Source organism: Canis lupus, chromosome 18 (genome assembly GCF_048164855.1).
Source record: "Canis lupus baileyi chromosome 18, mCanLup2.hap1, whole genome shotgun sequence".
Lineage (NCBI taxonomy): Eukaryota > Metazoa > Chordata > Mammalia > Carnivora > Canidae > Canis > Canis lupus.
Window position 1 is genome coordinate 37,986,221 of NC_132855.1, and position 17,033 is coordinate 38,003,253.

General features: G+C 39.2%; 1 protein-coding gene and 1 long non-coding RNA gene across 3 annotated transcripts in view; one reads left to right on the forward strand and one right to left on the reverse strand.

Annotated features, from left to right (window-relative positions):
- The window catches only part of COL28A1 (collagen type XXVIII alpha 1 chain), a 162,291-nt gene that overhangs the window by 83,576 nt on the left and 61,682 nt on the right, over nt 1-17,033 (forward strand). For both annotated transcript variants that reach the window (XM_072784046.1, XM_072784047.1), the window contains 4 exons: nt 427-495; nt 1,130-1,198; nt 4,402-4,470; nt 4,585-4,653. In XM_072784046.1, coding sequence (XP_072640147.1) covers nt 427-495; nt 1,130-1,198; nt 4,402-4,470; nt 4,585-4,653 — 276 coding nt within the window. The remainder of the gene's footprint in view (nt 1-426; nt 496-1,129; nt 1,199-4,401; nt 4,471-4,584; nt 4,654-17,033) is intronic.
- LOC140608994 (uncharacterized) overlaps nt 1-17,033 on the reverse strand; it is a 128,773-nt gene that overhangs the window by 26,972 nt on the left and 84,768 nt on the right. The window lies entirely within an intron of this gene.

Genomic DNA, 17,033 nt, shown 5'->3' on the forward strand with positions numbered 1-17,033 from the left:
GAAGGAACATTATTTACCTATCAAGTGTATCCAAGAACTTATACTAAAGAAAATTATTGTAATTGAACAAACATTTCCCTCTGAGCTTCCTGGCATGCAATACAAAAGAGAAGCACCATGAATTGTATAATTTTTATTAGCTAATAAAAGAATGCACAAGAGATTAAAATTTCTAATATTCAGAAACTAATTGAATGCATTTATTAAAGGCACTGAAATCTTAATCATCAAAAACTTTAGTAGTGGTTTAGCAAAGATGTTCAAATATTTTCACATTGGTCAGTGAAACAGGGTCTGTGAAAATATTATATTAAAACTTAATATTTTAAAAAGCTGGAAATACATTTCTATGTTTTTCCTAATATAATTCCTATATACTGTTTCTTTGATTGTAATGTAATGAGTATTTTGCTCTTTTTTTTTTAGGGTGAACCAGGAATCATGGGCCCTTTTGGGATGCCTGGAGCATCAATTCCGGGGCCACCTGGGCCAAAGGTATACATTCTTGGGAGTGAATGAATGAATGAATGAATGAATTTATTTGTCTGTTTGTTTATTATTTGGATCTTTGGCAGTTAGAGTACAGAAAAATTCATGATACCAGTGAACCAAAATTTTAGTTTTAGAAGAACCCAAGCTATTATCTGTTTCAACTTTTGCATCTGCTAGGAAAGGCTAGCAGAAGATTTAAGATTAGAAAACAGATTTCTTGCTCCTGGCCTTGAACCTGTCACTTCCTCATGAACTACCTCCACCAAATCCTAGACCCAAATGCAGGTAAAATTTATTCAGAAGAATCTGGTGGAATTCATAATCAGAAAGTCTGGCAGAAAGAAATCCACTCAGATTTAAGAGCGTTCTCAGGCATTCTTATAGTCTAAATATTTGAGCCTAGATCACCACCTATTTCAGTGACCTTTCTATAAACAGCTGTCATAGTCTTTACTGACAGGTTTTATTTGCTTCGGATTTGAAATACCCCTCAAATATATTAGAAGAAGCTACTACCTTAAGATCTGAAACTGATAAATTAAACTCTGTAAATTGGCCCATCTCTTTTGTGTTTTGTGCTGTTATGGTTTCTCCTGCCATTTAAAACCTGAAACTGAACATTATTTGAAATGTGCAGGGAGACAGAGGAGGACCAGGGATGCCTGGATTTAAAGGAGAACCTGGAATTGCTATTCGAGGACCAAAGGTAGGCTTTATTCATGTTCTTTCTTTCCCTCTCTGTAAGAGAGAAAGGAAGGGGGATTTAATGCACAATAAATTGATAATCAAGATTGTTCTACTCACAGTTTACATTGATGAACTTGAATGTAAAAGTACACTACTGTCATTTTTAAAAACCAAGCAATCAGGGGCACCTGGGTGGCTCAGTGGTTGAGTGTCTTGCCTTCGGCTCAGGTCCTAATCCCAGGGTTCTGGGATTGAGTCCCACACCACTCCCCACAGGGAGCCTGCCTCTCCCTCTGCCTATGTCTCTGCCTCTCTGTCTCTGTCTCTCATGAACAAAGAAATAAAATATTTTTAAAAAATAATAGAGTAAATATCAGGCCATCAGATAATTCATTTCTCACAAATGTGGAGGAACTAGATTTTGGATGACTAAACAGTTATTTGAAAATGCTCCTTTTGTAATGTCTGTGATAAGAGATTATATGACCTTTAACTTCTTTCATTTACATGTTAATGGCCTAGGTATCTGTTTCACAAAACATTGTCCAGGAAGTTCATGTTTGGAAGCTTTACTGAATTAAATTGCTTTGCTTTGTTTTTCCATCTTTCAGAGTTATTTTAAATGAAAATGCAAATAATTATAGGAGATGACAGCTTTAAGTAATCATATCTATTTTCCATGGCAACAAAGCACCATTTCCCTCCTCACAAAAACCCAGCATCACAGCAAAATTTAACATTCCAAATGTCACAAACACATCCCATTCCTGTTTATGAGAATAGGCTTCAGGGCTCCATAATCAGCACTTTATTGAATTAGTAGCATGTTTTTATGTGGTTTCAAAACTGGCTTTAGTGCTATCAGATTGCCTCTTCTGGATAAAAGAGATCAAGTACTAACATCAGTGATTTTCAAGCTTCAAAAAAGAAAACTTAGAACCATCTCTGAAATATAATGCACAACCTACTATAGACTGTTATTAAGTTGGAGTGCCCCTTCTGAAGGTCAAGGGAGGATCCTGACTTCCATTGTTGTTAATCACTTAACAGTGTCCTTGGTAGAATGACAATCTTCTGGTTTACTTGGGGACACACAAGATTCCCAGACTGAGGGATTTGCAAGCTGAAACAGAGCAAGTCCAGGGGAAACCAGAACAAGGTAGTCCTCCTACTCCCCAGACCCTGAGGCACATGGCAACCCAAGCTATGTATGACACAAGGAGAAAATTGCAAATTTCCTAATGTTAAAACTGCAGATATGGCCTTGGTCAAGAATGTTTGGATGGCAATTTTCATATAGTTTGATAACATTCTGAATCTGCGTATTCGTAGTTCCATGATTTAAAGTTACTTCTCTCTACTTATACTATTCTTTACTGTAGAAATAAAATCTAGTTAAATGTACAGCCTCGATTTAGAAGGCCCTCTCTGCCCTCCCATTTTTTTTTACTGATTCTTTTTGGCATTGTGGGTGATGTATTTGAAGTTCTTTACCCCTTTACTCTATCACTTTTCTAATCCCTTGGCCTCTAATGATACTCTTTCCGCCATCCTTCCCTAATGCACTAGTTTATAAGCTTTTGAAAGGTGAAATGTCCGATGGAAGTTTTGAAACGTAATTCAGTTTTTTTCTTTAAAGATTTTTCTGTATTTAATCATGAGAGACACAGAGAGCAAGGCAAAGACATAGGCAGAGGGAGGAGCAGACTCTCTGCGGGGAACCCGATGTGGGATTTGATCCCAGGACTTTGGATTCACGCCCTCAGCTGAAGGCAGATGCTCAATCACTGAGCCGCTCAGGTGTCCCCATAATTCAGTTTTGCATAGGACTTCAGGGAGCTCCCAGGTCCTTCCCTAAAGCCCATTACAAAATACCAGATTAAGATTTCTGCCTTAATTCCTGTCAAATGAGAGAGACTCTTAAAAGAGAACTCATTCACAGGCCATTTTCTTGAATCCAGTGCATCAAGGCCAAGTGACAAAAATTCTACCTATAAAAGTGTTGTGAGGGGGGATTCCTGGGTGGCTTGGCAGTTTAGCGCCTGCCTTTGGCTCAGGGCGTGATCCTGGAGTCCCAGGTTCGAGTCCTACATCAGGCTCCCTACATGGCGCCTGCTTCTCCCTCTGCCTGTGTCTCTGCCTCTCTCTTTCTCTTTGTGTGTCCCTCATGAATAAATAAATAAAATCTTAAAAAAAAAAAAAAAAGTGTTGTGAGGGGTCCAGAATGAAAATCTGAGACAGAACCTTATCCCTTATCCCTGCTCCTGATGTTTTCTATTAACATTAGAAGTAATGAGGTAACTGACATTTTTGCAGGAGGCAGGACAAAGATCTCTAGGGAAAAAAAATGTTTAGTTGTAAATTATAAATGTTTTAACATTTTTTTTCTCCCAGTGTGGGTGCCAGAGGATAAACAGTAACAGCTGCTGATAATCTGCTTGAAACTTAGAAATAAAAATTGAAAGTGAATTTTGATTCCAGTTTTCTTTTCCTTTCAACTTAACCAGGGAGCTGTTACTGCTTTGTTTTGTTGTTGGCCTGTTTCTTGTGTAAGCAAGGAAAGAAATGGGTTTCTTACTTTGGGATGTGTCCATGTGGATGTTTAAAGCTTTAACCTTAAAGATGGTTGGAATAGCACAATAAAGTGCTTCTGAGAAGTGACTTCTCAGAATTTAATTTGTTTTTAATTTTCATTTGGGCTTATTTATTCCCTGTGTAATTTCGGCCCTGTTGGGGAGGACAACAAATGGAACATAACAGTAGGTAGCATATAGTTATCTTACTTGATATTCAAAATTTTACAATTGAGATCTTGCTATGTATTTTTTCCTTCTCTTCTCATACTATGCATGTTAAAATTTCTCATTTTTATACTTCTCTACAATTTATGATACAAAAAAGTTAAATTTTAAAAATTAAAATATCAGTAATCAGTCATTTTTAATTCCTATGAATGTGTTTCCTATTGAGGATTTTATAGCAGTTCACATATATTCCCTATATTCATCCCATGCTTCCCACCAAATGCAAATGGGTAAGACTTACAAAGAGAGACTCAGAACAAGTTATCATCTGTGATAGAACTCCCTTCTCAAATTTTTCAAATCATTCCTCTGCACTTACCAACTGCACGTTGCCAGATAGAATTGGTATTGTGCTGACGTTTTGCCAGGTATTTCATAGTTTAGTCTTATGATATGATCTGGTGTTGAATTTACACAGGGGGCCCAAGGACCTCGGGGACCCATGGGTGCTCCAGGACTCAAAGGTGATGGCTACCCCGGTGTGGCTGTAAGTGTGGACATTGTTGTTCTTTCCTTCGTTCCCTCCCTCCTTCTCTTTTTTTCCTTCTTAACATTGCACATGACAAGGACACTCATTGTCTCCCTTATTATGTCATCTCAGGGACCTCGGGGACTACCAGGACCCCCCGGACCAATGGGTTTGCGTGGAGTGGGGGACACGGGAGCAAAGGTAAGATTTTAAAGTAGGTTACATAGTAGCTTCTAAAAAGGATGTCTTACCAAAGTGATTTTGGTAAAGGTGATTTTTTTTTTTTTAATCAGACGTAATAGAGGGTAGTAGTGTCTAAAGAATTGATAGTTATTTATCTTCACCTATCGACTTCCTGGGGGAACTTGCACTACTTTGAACATGTAGATTAACTTTGTGCATTTTCTCCTGCTTCTCTGGTAGCAACTCTCACGTTCTTTTGCTGCTTTGTTTTCTGTAAAGTCAGAGTTTGGTCCAGAGCCCTCTGCCCTCCTCTAGACATCTCTTACCCTGGGTGTTCTCATCTGGCCCCATAGCTTTATCCACTACTCAAGTGCTTACGCCTTTCAAGTTTCTGTCTTTCCCCCTAAGCTCTGGTTGTCTATATCCAGCTTCTTACCATATTACTTCTCTTAGACGTCTCCCAGACATCTCTAACCTAGGGTCCAAGATTTAATTTAATTTAAATTGTCACCTCCTAAGCCTGTACACGGCACCACCTACCTCATGCTCAAGCCAGGAGACCTGAATCATTCTTGCCCCTTCCCTTCCCTCTCCCTCCATGTCTGGTCTTTTGGTACATTTTGTCAGTTCTCTCTTCAAAATATATTTTGATTCTAGCTGTTTTTCTCCTTCTGCTTCACCAGGGCAAATCACCATCAGCTCTTGCTTGGGCTATTAAAAACAAAACAAAACAAAAACAAAAACAAAAACAAAACAAAACCCTTCATTGACCTTTCTTCTTCTTCTACCTTGGCCCTTCTGCTACCTGCCAGGAAGAGTGATCTTTTAAAAGCATGAATTAGATCATATCCCTTTCCTTCTCAAAAAACACTGATGGCTTCTTTCTCCACTTAGAACAAGAGCCTACCACTTTCTGTGGCCTGTGAGTCCCTTGATGACCTGTTTGTAGCACCTTCCCCCTTTCTCCTTTGTTGCCTTCTGCCTGGAAGCTACATTGGCCTGCCCTATTTCATTTCATTCCTGCTTCTGGGTCTTGGCTCTGTCAAAATGGCTTATTCTTAAGGACATGGCTCAAATCTCACCTAACCTGAGCTTGACCACCTAAACAAAGAACAGTCCTCTCTTCCCTCACTCATCACTATCACATCCCTTTGTGTATTTCCTCTTTAGCATGTATCACTTTTTCAAACCATCTTGTTCATTTACTGTTCTGCCTATTTCCTGAGAGTATTAGGTTTCCTGAAGGCAGGTTCTTTGGCTTGTGCCCTGCTAAATTTCTGGCACCAGAAGTAGGCATGCCACCCAATAGGAGCTTTGTAACATGTTGAATGAATGAGCAACATTACCCTAGGGAGAAAATATGTCCTTAGAAATATATCTACTTAGTTTTTCAAGTGCTTCTGGGTCATTGGGGAGAGATGTTATAATTGCTCGATGTCAAGTTCCTTTTTTGATTTTTTGGTCTTTGCCCTAGCACGTGGGAGTGACAATGCTTTTGTATGGGGGGGGCAGGTACCTATTTGCCTTCTCCTAGGTAGAATGAAAATTCAGAGGCGATGGCACTAAATTTTGTCATTGAAGGACACCTTGACTCCTCCCTTTCTCTGTTAGGGTAATCATGAGAGCCCAGGGGAAGGGTGTCTGAAAGTTTACTGTGCAAACTGTACACAATAGCATACGTGAGATACTTTTATCAAGGTTCTGGCTTGGTCTGACTCAGAGCTGAATCCAATCCTCTAACACACCTTGACAGTGTCAATAAGCCATGCTGAATTTGGGTAGTGAAGTATTCTTTTTTTCTCTAAAGCATAGTAATCTGAAAATGTTAAAATGTAAAACTAGGAAGACATTTCAGTATGTAAACCTTGTTTTCTGTGTAATGTGGAGCTCTGGTAACAGCTTTTGTGATTACATAAATATTCTTTCAGTTAGGAAAGTAGACACTTATTTAACATACAGTATGAAATAAAATATATTAAACGTATAATGGAATGTATTTATATTAAAATGGAAACATGATCATTTATGTTTCCACTGCTACTGTTTTATGTTTACCAATGATACTAAAGCCAGGCACCGGGATGCCTGGGTGGCTCAGAGGTTGAGCATCTGCCTTTGGCTCAGGGCATGATCCCAGGGTCCTGGGATGAGTCTCATATCAGGCTCCTTGTGAGGAGCCTGCTTCTCCCTCTGCCTGTGTCTCTGCCTCTCTCTCTCTGTGTCTCTCATGAATAAATAAATAAAAATCTTAAAAAAAAAAAAAAGCCAGGCATTTACATACAGAGAACATTGTAAGATTTGTTTCTTGTAAGTCTTCCACCACATCAGGTTATTTAACATACAAACTAAAATGTGAATTAAATGATTCCGTATACTGGTTTTCTCTGAAAGTCCCTCGTCTTTGCTATCGTATGTATTTTAGGGGGGAAAAGTAAAGAAAAAGCGTGTTCCTTCAGAATTTTATGCTGCTTATTTTACTTTTTTAAACAACCGACATGTTGCCAGAGATATGTCCTAAGTGAGACTCATTATCTTTGTTAGCCCACACAGGAGGCTGAGTGGAGGCAGAAGCTGACAGCTCATTCCTGGCTGTGGGGAGGAGGAAATATTGGCCAGGACCTGCCTCTGTCTCCCTGTCCCCTCACCATGCTCTCAGCTGCCTTTTCTTTTTCTCTTTGACCTCTTCCTGTGGTTGCTGGGAAAATAAATGTATTTTCCTGGAAATAGATCTTAGATCACAAACTTGAAAATAAAGGAAATTCTAAAAGCAAATAAAGGAAATTCTAAAAAGTTATTAAATAACTTTCAATATCATCTCTCATCTTTAGTAGAGGCCTTAAAGTCTCTATGTGGCCTTTCTCTAAAGAGAACTTTTAGAAACACATACATGCAAGTGAAGAAAGAAAGATATTTGGAAAAGTTTAATTCCACCTAATTTTGTCCTTCTGGTTTGATAAAGTGGAGGTAAGACCCTCAAAATGGTGTCAATGGTAGCAAAAACCCTGGTCTCAAATGCATGCAAAATTCATCTCCTTTCATTCTGACTTAAAATAACAGAGAAATTGTAAGTCTGTGGGAGTGTGTGTGTGTGTATGTGTGTGCAATTGTATAGACATATATATCTGATATGTTTTTCATTTAAACTCTGTGTAGTCACCTTAAAATATTGGTCTTAGAGCATTAACTTACAAAACCAATGTGTTTTGAAATGAGGAAACCATTAAGGTTGACAATTTATGGTAGGTTTTTGTGCTATTTAGTTAAGGGCACATGTGTTTAGCATATGACACAGACTTTAGAATCAAAGCTTCTATGTTTCAAAACATATCAGAAGCAGTCCCTGACATCTTGCATCCTTGTGGTGCTCTCTGGCTTTTTTCCAAGTGGAAGAATTTCCAAATAACATCAGTGGTTAGAGTATGCAATTGCATAGAATATGCAATTACTCTAATTGTAACCAAATTTTGACAAGGGCTTCTGAAAGACTTCTAAAATTCTTGTAAAAACTACACTTAAGTAGATAGTAGATATAGCTTTAAAATCTGCTTTTGATGGTTTAGCGCCTGCCTTTGGCCCAGGGCGCGATCCTGGAGTCCCGGGATCAAGTCCCACGTTGGGCTCCCTGCATGGAGCCTGCTTCTCCTTCCTCCTGTGTCTCTGCCTCTCTTTCTCTCTCTCTCTCTCTCTCTATCATAAATAAATAAATAATAAATAAATAAATAAATAAATAAATAAATAAATCTTTAAAATCTGCTTTTGAAACATGGCTGGAAGAGAAACTGACAATTTGGTTTTTTGCTAAGTGGGAAGCACTCATCTAGTGTCTGGTTCCCGGACCCAGACTTGTTTGCTGATGAGGAAGCCAAGCTCAAAGATCTTATTTGATGCTGCCTGCACTTTTTCACCAGACTCCTACAGACGAAAAGGACCCTTTGTGATTTGGGGACAATTGTTATGTGATCCTCATCTGCCTTTGAGAAGCCCAGTTAACTCTTTGCTCCTGTATTTCCGCCTGCAAAAGCTCATGAGGTGCGTGTCAACCAGGGCCTGACCCACTGACATATCTGGGGGAGAAATACAAGGAGTAGCTCTCCAGAGTTCCATGAGGGCAGGTGCATCCTATCATGCACCTCTCTCAGTCCCCTTCAGTGTGCTAGTTCACCAGAGAGGAAGCCATTTCTTCCCTAAAGCTTTGGAGCAAGTGAGCTTGGCCCAGTCCTTGCACAGAGGGACTCTAACCTGCCTGGTAGGGCCCTCAAGGACCTCTTTGCCATCAAGTGGTTGGCATAACATCTGTGGGCAGAAAGCCCACATTAGGTCATTGCTATTATGGTTGTATACTATGTAAATGGACATTATATACTACCTAAATATTTCCAGAATATCAAGGCATTATAAACTACTCCCTTATTTTATAGGTAAGGAAATCAGGAAGCAGAAAGGCTGAACACCTTTACAATAGAAACAGTGTTGTTACTATATTGTGTTTACGTGTAAGAGGGAGACTATGAATATTGATGAATGAATGCAAACGAAATGGATGAATAAATCAGAGCAGAGAGACTGACCCTCTCTGCTCTGCAGATGCTTCATCTTCAAAGCTGTCTATCTTCCAAATATCTTGGCTTCGCTTAGCATACAGTGGGAGTATTTCTCTTTCCATCCCAGCTTTCCCATCATCAAAACTTAAATCATGTAAACATTAACAAGAAACATAAACCCAAACCCAAAAGAGTTAAACATTTTTCAAAAGCTTTACATGTTTGAATATTGTAAATACATGCTTTACTTGACAAAAATGGCCCATAGTCATAAATTAAAATGCAAAGTTCTGTGAAATTCCACCGAGTATCATTATTCTAAAAATGTTCCCAGCATTTGAATTGCCCCTCTGTTCTCTGCGATGGCTCACATATGTGCACACCACCGACAGGCAGTGGCGGAACAGAGGAGCAATTCACACGGAGATGTAGTAGGAATTTGTGGATTCCACTGGTGGACATGGACTGGACAGGAAGCTCCATTTTGAACAGTCTCTGACAAGGAGGGCTGGCCTCAGGTACAGACCCAACAGTGAAGGGTCTGCGACTCCAAGTTGGGGTTGAAGAAACCCATGTCCCATAATATGACTGCAAAATTGTGACAGGCAGGACAATCAGCTCAAAACCAGGACTAATGAAAGCCAGAGCCATATCAAGTTAAAATGCCAGGCAATTTGACCTTTAGATTTCAGAAAAGGTCACATTCAAGACCAGGAAAACTTGAATGGGTGACTTTTCAAGGTTATTTCCCCAATTTAGTTCCATGCATGTTCTTTAATATCAGAGCTCTATTCTCGTCTGTCTAGTGACCTTCAGGGCTGCTTTCATTTCTCCTTGTTGTTTTCCTAGCTCTGCATTTCTCTCCCCAGTGGTACCTCCCTCCTCTCCCTTCAGCCCTGGAGACACACTCTAAATCCTCTTAACATTGGCCACCCAAATCACCATCAACACATTTTTTATTTTCAGCCTTTCGGACTAGAGGAGCTCCCCCACAGTGGGAAATTATATTGAATATCAATATAAGAGAGACTTCCCTTCTCTCTGTCATTATGGACAATATCATTATTTCTACTTTTAAGATTCCTAAGGCAGCTAAATAAGAAAGATTCTCTCCCCTTCCAATGAAATTCTTGGCACCTTGGCACAGGGGAGTCTTTTGTTCATCTTGATTAGTTGATTTTGAGAAAAGAAACAATCGACAAATCCTCCCCTTCCCCCAATTCCCCCCTCTTCCTCTCCTATTCCCCACCACCACCCCTTCCTTCCTTCCTTCCTTCCTTCCTTCCTTCCTTCCTTCCTTCCTTCCTTCCTTCCTTCCTTCCTTCCTTTATTTTTGATTTGCCAATATATAGTATAACACCCAGTGCTCATCCCATCAAGTGACTTTCTCAGTGCCTGTCACCCAGTGACCCATCCCCCTGCCCACCTCCCCTTCCATTACCCTTTGTTTGTTTCCCAGAGTTAGGAGTCTCTCATGTTTTGTCATCCCCACCACCCTTTCCTAAATCAAGTTTTTAAATTACCGTGGACTTTGAGATACTGCTGCTTTGAGGTTAATATTAAAGTTCTAGGAGAGAAATTATTTGGAAGAATGGAAATTATTTTAAATATCTTGAAATTTAAAGCTAATCATCGCTTTGACTTACAACTTATTTTGAAACTCAGTCATTCCTTGGTTTTATCATTTAGTAGATTCTTGAATGCTATTCCTTGGACATTTCTTAAGATCTAATTCTTTTCAAAGTGAATTCAATTTGCTTTTCATTGTTTCCCAAGTACAAAAGCATGAAGTCCCTTTTAAAACAACTGTAACATGCTTCTACCATTCTCTCAAAGAGTGACAGGGACTTAACTGGCACAGACCAAAGGTGAAGCAGTGATTAGAGCCTTGTCTTCATGTGTGGTGGGGGTGGAGGGAGACAGTCCAATTGGGCTGCTTTGTTTGTCTTTAAGAGCACTATCTTCTCAAACACTATACTTAAATCTCATAAAACACAAAAGGTATACTGGATTGTTTCCTTTTCACTGCTCCACTTGGACCTCTGTTACTTCCTAGCTGTGTGACCTCAGCAAGTTACTGACTCTCCCTGGGACTTAGCCTCCTCATCTGTGGTGTGGAACAATGATACCCACCTCATAGGGTTATTGTGAGAAGTTAATGGAATAATGTCTAAAGTAGTAGTAGTCATCACGGCATGTGATGGTATTACTCTGCCAAATCAAGTATATTGCAGTATGGATACACAGAGAACATAAGAATTGGTATAGGTAGAAGATCTGGGATGAGACTAAATAAAACATTGGAGTAAACCACAAAACTGAGCATGACAATGACAGAGAAATGGAGAGGCCAGCCTGAGACAGCTGGGCACTATGCTAGTGGCAAGGGCCTCATAGGGATCTTGTCATGAGGATTCTTTCTTGAGCATCCTTGAGAGTGTGATTGAATGTAGGAAGTGGACTTTCACAGCCACAGAGACCTGGTCTTTGCATCAGATGGTAGCTGGAAGAAAGTCTCTGGATACATTAGCATTTTGCATCTAGCTCCAGCCAACACCAGGATGGTAGATGCACTCTGGAGTCAGACCTGGGTGTGAATTGCTGCTGGCTACATGGCTTTAAAAAAATCATGTATCCTATCTGGAAGTCTTAGTTGCCTTACATATAAAATGAAGTAAATTGATGTTGCTAGGATAGGATAAGACAAGGAATGAAAAGTACCTGCCATATAATAAATTTAATAAGTCTTAATTGTTTATTTTATTATTAATTATAATTTTAATATTAACCAAAGCAAAGGTTTACCAATGAGAAAAAAGAATGAATGGGATAGTGTTTGGTTTCTTTTCCTATCTTTTAAAAAATTAAATTTGTGATATTAATCAATGAATGATGACTGGGACCATCATAAGATTATGCATGATTTTAAAGGGGTTGAAATCAACCACTCTGCAAGGTTATGGTCTAGGTAAAAACCTTCAGGGAATCATTTGTTAAATTCACATATACAAGTACTGCTGGTAGTTTGTTCTAAAGGTGCCATTTCCTGTGAAAATGAAAGGAGTATCTCAAGTCTAGAATTCCTTTTGTGGGCCAAAAGGAAACTCTGGGCAATCTAAACAGTTTTGCTTGTTTGTTTGTTTGTTCATTTTGTGGAGGGTAGAGGTAGGACTTAGGCTATGTGGTCTTATGAAATTGATGGATATAGTAAAAAAAAAAAATGGCAACTCTAGAATTTGCTGTCAGGGCTGTTTATTATCTCCTAATGCAAGGGCTCCCTCTGCAGGCTCCAACAACTCTCAGAGCCTGCCTGGGAAGCTAAGTCCAGCTGTGCAAGTGCCTGTCGGAATTCCTTTTATTTGTGATTGTCGTGTCATCCCTGACAATCAAACTACACGTCTGAAAATGTCATGGTAAATGCACTTCTTAGGTACCACTGGTGCTGCATTGTGGCAGACTGGGTGCTGTCAAGTGGTGAAGTGAGTCTGGACCATGGTCCTCTTGTATCCACTCGGTGTTGTGGGTGTTGTGGCCTTCTATGGGCACATGGCCCGTGGAACATAAGACATAATACATTTTTAAGACTGCACCATAGTAGAGAGACACTGTCTCTGTGGATTCACATAGCTCATTAAGTGCCTGATATTCCCATCTATTAAAAAGTATGGTACAGAAACACCGAGGAACAACCCTAATACTATGTTATAGACCAACGGTAACATCTGCAGAATATGTTAAGCTAAGACTGGTTTAGTGTCTCCCAGATAAATAAGTGCATATGTCAGATTATATTTACCTAGGGGAAAAGATTACCAAAAATTGTTTGGATAGATAAAACAGAGCTATATGTCAACAATTATATGGATAAGAATGGAGAGTTTATTTGAGGTAAACACTGTTGCACCACAGATGATGTGGGCATCATGCCATTAAAGTTCATTGGCCATGGTTCAAGAATAGAAAGGGCAATAAGATGTCTACAAGGTCTGCACTCAGCCTTCAGACTCTTCTACATGATGAGAGTTAGGGAAACTGAGTAAGAGAGGGAATGAGTAGCAATAATGAGCATGGACAAGGCTAGCCTAAAGTACACTCACAACTTATTTCAACTGTTTTTCCCATTTGCTTTCCCATCTGGTGTCTGTGTGTGTGTGTGTGTGTGTGTGTGTGTGTGTGTGTATTAGTATGATTAACACTAATTGAGAAGGAAGTTTTAACTAAAATTATCATTAAAAAATATCATGAATTGAACTGTATTGAATTCCTTCTTAACAGAAATATTACTCAATAAAAAAAATCTTCTACCTTGTCTCCATATTCTTAGTTTTTAAAAGACATGTAACTTTTGAGACATACCAAGAATGCATGAAAGACATGTAAGTTCTAATGATACTGAATCCACCTGTGTGCTTTAATCCTTTGTCCGTCTTTCTATCTTTAAAATCTTGTATTCTTCTCCTTATTAATGGTGAACATCATGGTAACCTTTCCTCACTTTTATTGGTGAGATTTTTATTGGATATTGTTTGTGGATCTTAAAAAAATAAGAACATTGTATTATGAAAATTATTAAGCATAGATAGAAGTAGAAAGGCTAGTAAAATGAACTCCCATTTACCTGTCACACTTCAACAATTTTCAGTATGTGGCCAATCTTGTTCCATTCTCCTCTTCCCCCTGTTCCACTGCATTACTCCACAGCAAATCCCGGACATCTCCCATAGAAAGGTTTAGCATTTGTCTCTCAAATATAAAGGCTCTTTATAAAAACATAACTGAGATATCATTAGCAAACTTCGAAAACATGAATAATCCCTTAGTGTCATCAAATATCTAGGGTTCGAACTGACCAGCTTGTCTTACAAATTTGTTACAGTTAGTTTGTCTGAATTGGGATCCAGATGACATCCACACGTTGCTTTCGATTGAGATGGTTCTTAAATCTCTTTTTATCAAAGGTTAGTCATCCTTTGTTTTTTCCTTGAGCTTTCCTTGTCTTTGAGGGTCCTGTAGATGCTAATCTTATGATGTTAACATGTTTCTACACCCTCTGGTTGTCAGATTTAGAGACTTGCTCACATATAGGTTCTATTTTTCTTAGCAGCATGCTTTCTGGGTGGCCTGTGTACTCCCCATTGCACCACACAGGGTTGCAGCCCTGTGCTTCCAACCTCACCACAGAAGGGCAGAGGTGAATAGAAACACAAGAGAGGGAACCATTGTATCTGGGGTGGGGTTCAAAGTAACCAGGCAAAGAGATAATTATTTTTGATAAAAACATTCAATGCTTCTGGGTAAAATGTATTGAACTGTTTATCTTGGTTCTGCTTTGCTGGAAGGTGTCAAAATGCAGCAAGTGTGTGAATCAGTCAGGTATAGCTGGAGACCCTTCCCCCGTGAACTTACAGATACTCCCTCTAAAGGTATATCAGATACTCAAGAAAGGAGAGACAACAGAAATGCATGTGGTACAGGACAAGCTGTGTTCTCTACTTGGAGCTCTTGATGATAGGAGTGATTATTTAAGCTGGGAGAAACATGGGGTCACTCAAAGCTGGGAATCAGAAGGAGGAGAGGTGTTAGATAATTAGTACCTGTGGTCTCAAAAGGAACCATGTACTATGTGAAAGAGATGGAGACAGGAGACCAGAATCATAAAAGTGGCCTGTAAGCACAAGGAAAACGGTAATTATGAAAACAGGGATTAAAAGAATCAAGTCAGTAATAAAATGTTTAAATCTTTTCCTTTTCTTTTAAGGCCTTGTTTTCTCTAGAAGTATTTTAGGATTTAAAAGTGGAAAGTCAAGTTAAATAAGGATGAACTGTTTTTGCTAAATAATTTCATCATTTCTTATAATCCATGATTTTTGCACTGTTGCAATCTATAAGCTATTTAGCTCCTAACAGAACATAGATGAAACAGGACCTAGGGCAACGAGCTTGGGAGATTTAGCTTCAAAGTCTGGCTTTGGTTTCTTTCTGGTTTTTCCTTTTATAATTTTATTGAGGCATATTTAATGTATTATAGAACTCGCTCATTCCAAGTGTATATTTCGATGATTTTTAAAGGAAATTTAAAGTTGTACGGCTTCACCATAAATCAGTTTTAGAACATTTTCTTCCCTCACCCTTTATAATCCCTTATGCCAGTTTGCACTTAATCCTATCCTAGTTCCTATTCCTGGTCCCAGGCAATCATGGATTTACTTTCTGTCTCCGTAGATTTGCTTTTTCTGGACATTTCATAGAAATGGAATCAGACAATATGCGCTCCCTTAGATCTGGCTTCTTTCATTGAGAATACTGCTTTTGAGGTTCATCTGTGTTGTAGCTTGTAACTGCGGGTTTGTTACTTTTTATTGCTGAATATACCACATTCTGTCTATCCATTTATCATTGATGGGCATTTAGGTTGTTTCTAGTTTTTAGATATTATGAATAATTCTGCTAAGAGCATTCATATCTAAGTCTTTATGTGGACATATGTCTTCATTTCCTTTGGGTACAGGAGTGAAATTACTAGATCATACAGTAAATTGATGTTGAACTTTTTTTTTTTTTAAAAGATTTCATTTATTTACTCATGAGAGACACAGAGAGAGAGGCAGAGACCTATGCAGAGGGAGAAGCAGGCTCCCTTTGGGGAGCCCAATGTGGGACTTGATCCCGGGACCCTGGAATCAGATCCTAAGCTAAAGGCAGATGCTCAACCACTGAGCCATCCAGGTGCCCCAATGTTGAACATTTTAATAAACTGCCAACCTGTTTTCCAAAGTGGCTGTACTAGCAACTTGGGAGGGTACCTCCTTCACCATGTTCTCCTAGTCCTGCTTTCCAATAGCTGTGATGCTTTAGGCTAACTTTAGTTTCCTCTTTAATAAAACAGCTGGGATTGGGGCAGTTGGTTGAGTGTTCCACTCTTGGTTTTGGCTCAGGTCATGCTCTGAGGGTCCTGGGATCCAACCCCATGTTGGGCCCCGTGCTCAGCATGGAATCTGCTTGAGATTCTCTCTCCCTCTGCCCCTCCCATTCCTGCTTTCTCTTTTTCTAAAATCAATCAATCAATCTTAAAGCAAAAACAAAAACAAAAAACCCAAACCAGCTGAGGTGAGGGGTTAATACTTCCCAAGTACCTACTCAGCTGGGTATCAGCTAGACATTATGAGAGAGACACATTCTTTGTCTTGCTTCCTGTCATCACCAGGAAATATAAGTATGATTTTGTATGTATCTGATGAACATACTGAGGTTCAGAGACGTTAGGTAAGTTAGTCATCGCTATAACACAGGGTTGTCTTGAGTACTAAATTGCATCCAGTAAGATATGTGAACATGCATAGCATAGTTCTGGGTACACAGAAGGTGATTAATGAAGAGATTTTCTTTTCTCTGCTTCTTTCTATCATTCACATCTCATGTAGATCTAATGAAAGGGCTGGCCTACCCTAATCAGCCCCTACCACTTTTCTGGGCTAGTTGCCTGTTCTAAAAGGCTTTGGGCAATCTGAAAAGCTTTTATAGAGCTTATCCTGCAGCGGCAACTGCTTTTAGGGCAGAAATATCACAAAGTTCATCCTTAACTCCAAGTAGCATAAGCTTTGTTGCATGAAGCAGTAAGAGCAACTAGTTCAAAATGGGGTTATCTCTTTCAATGGTTTCTTTTATTCTTGTCTCTTCTTTCTCCGTCCACTCACAATGGCAGCACTTTTCCAAATTCCAGAGAAGGGAGTTCTGAAAAAAGTACCTTTTAAGATTGTCAAAAGTTAACTGACCCGACTGCTTTGGAATGGACCCGTATCAGTTGGCTGGAAGATGACACAAATGGCACTAAGAAATGAAAACAAAGGGGAATAACAC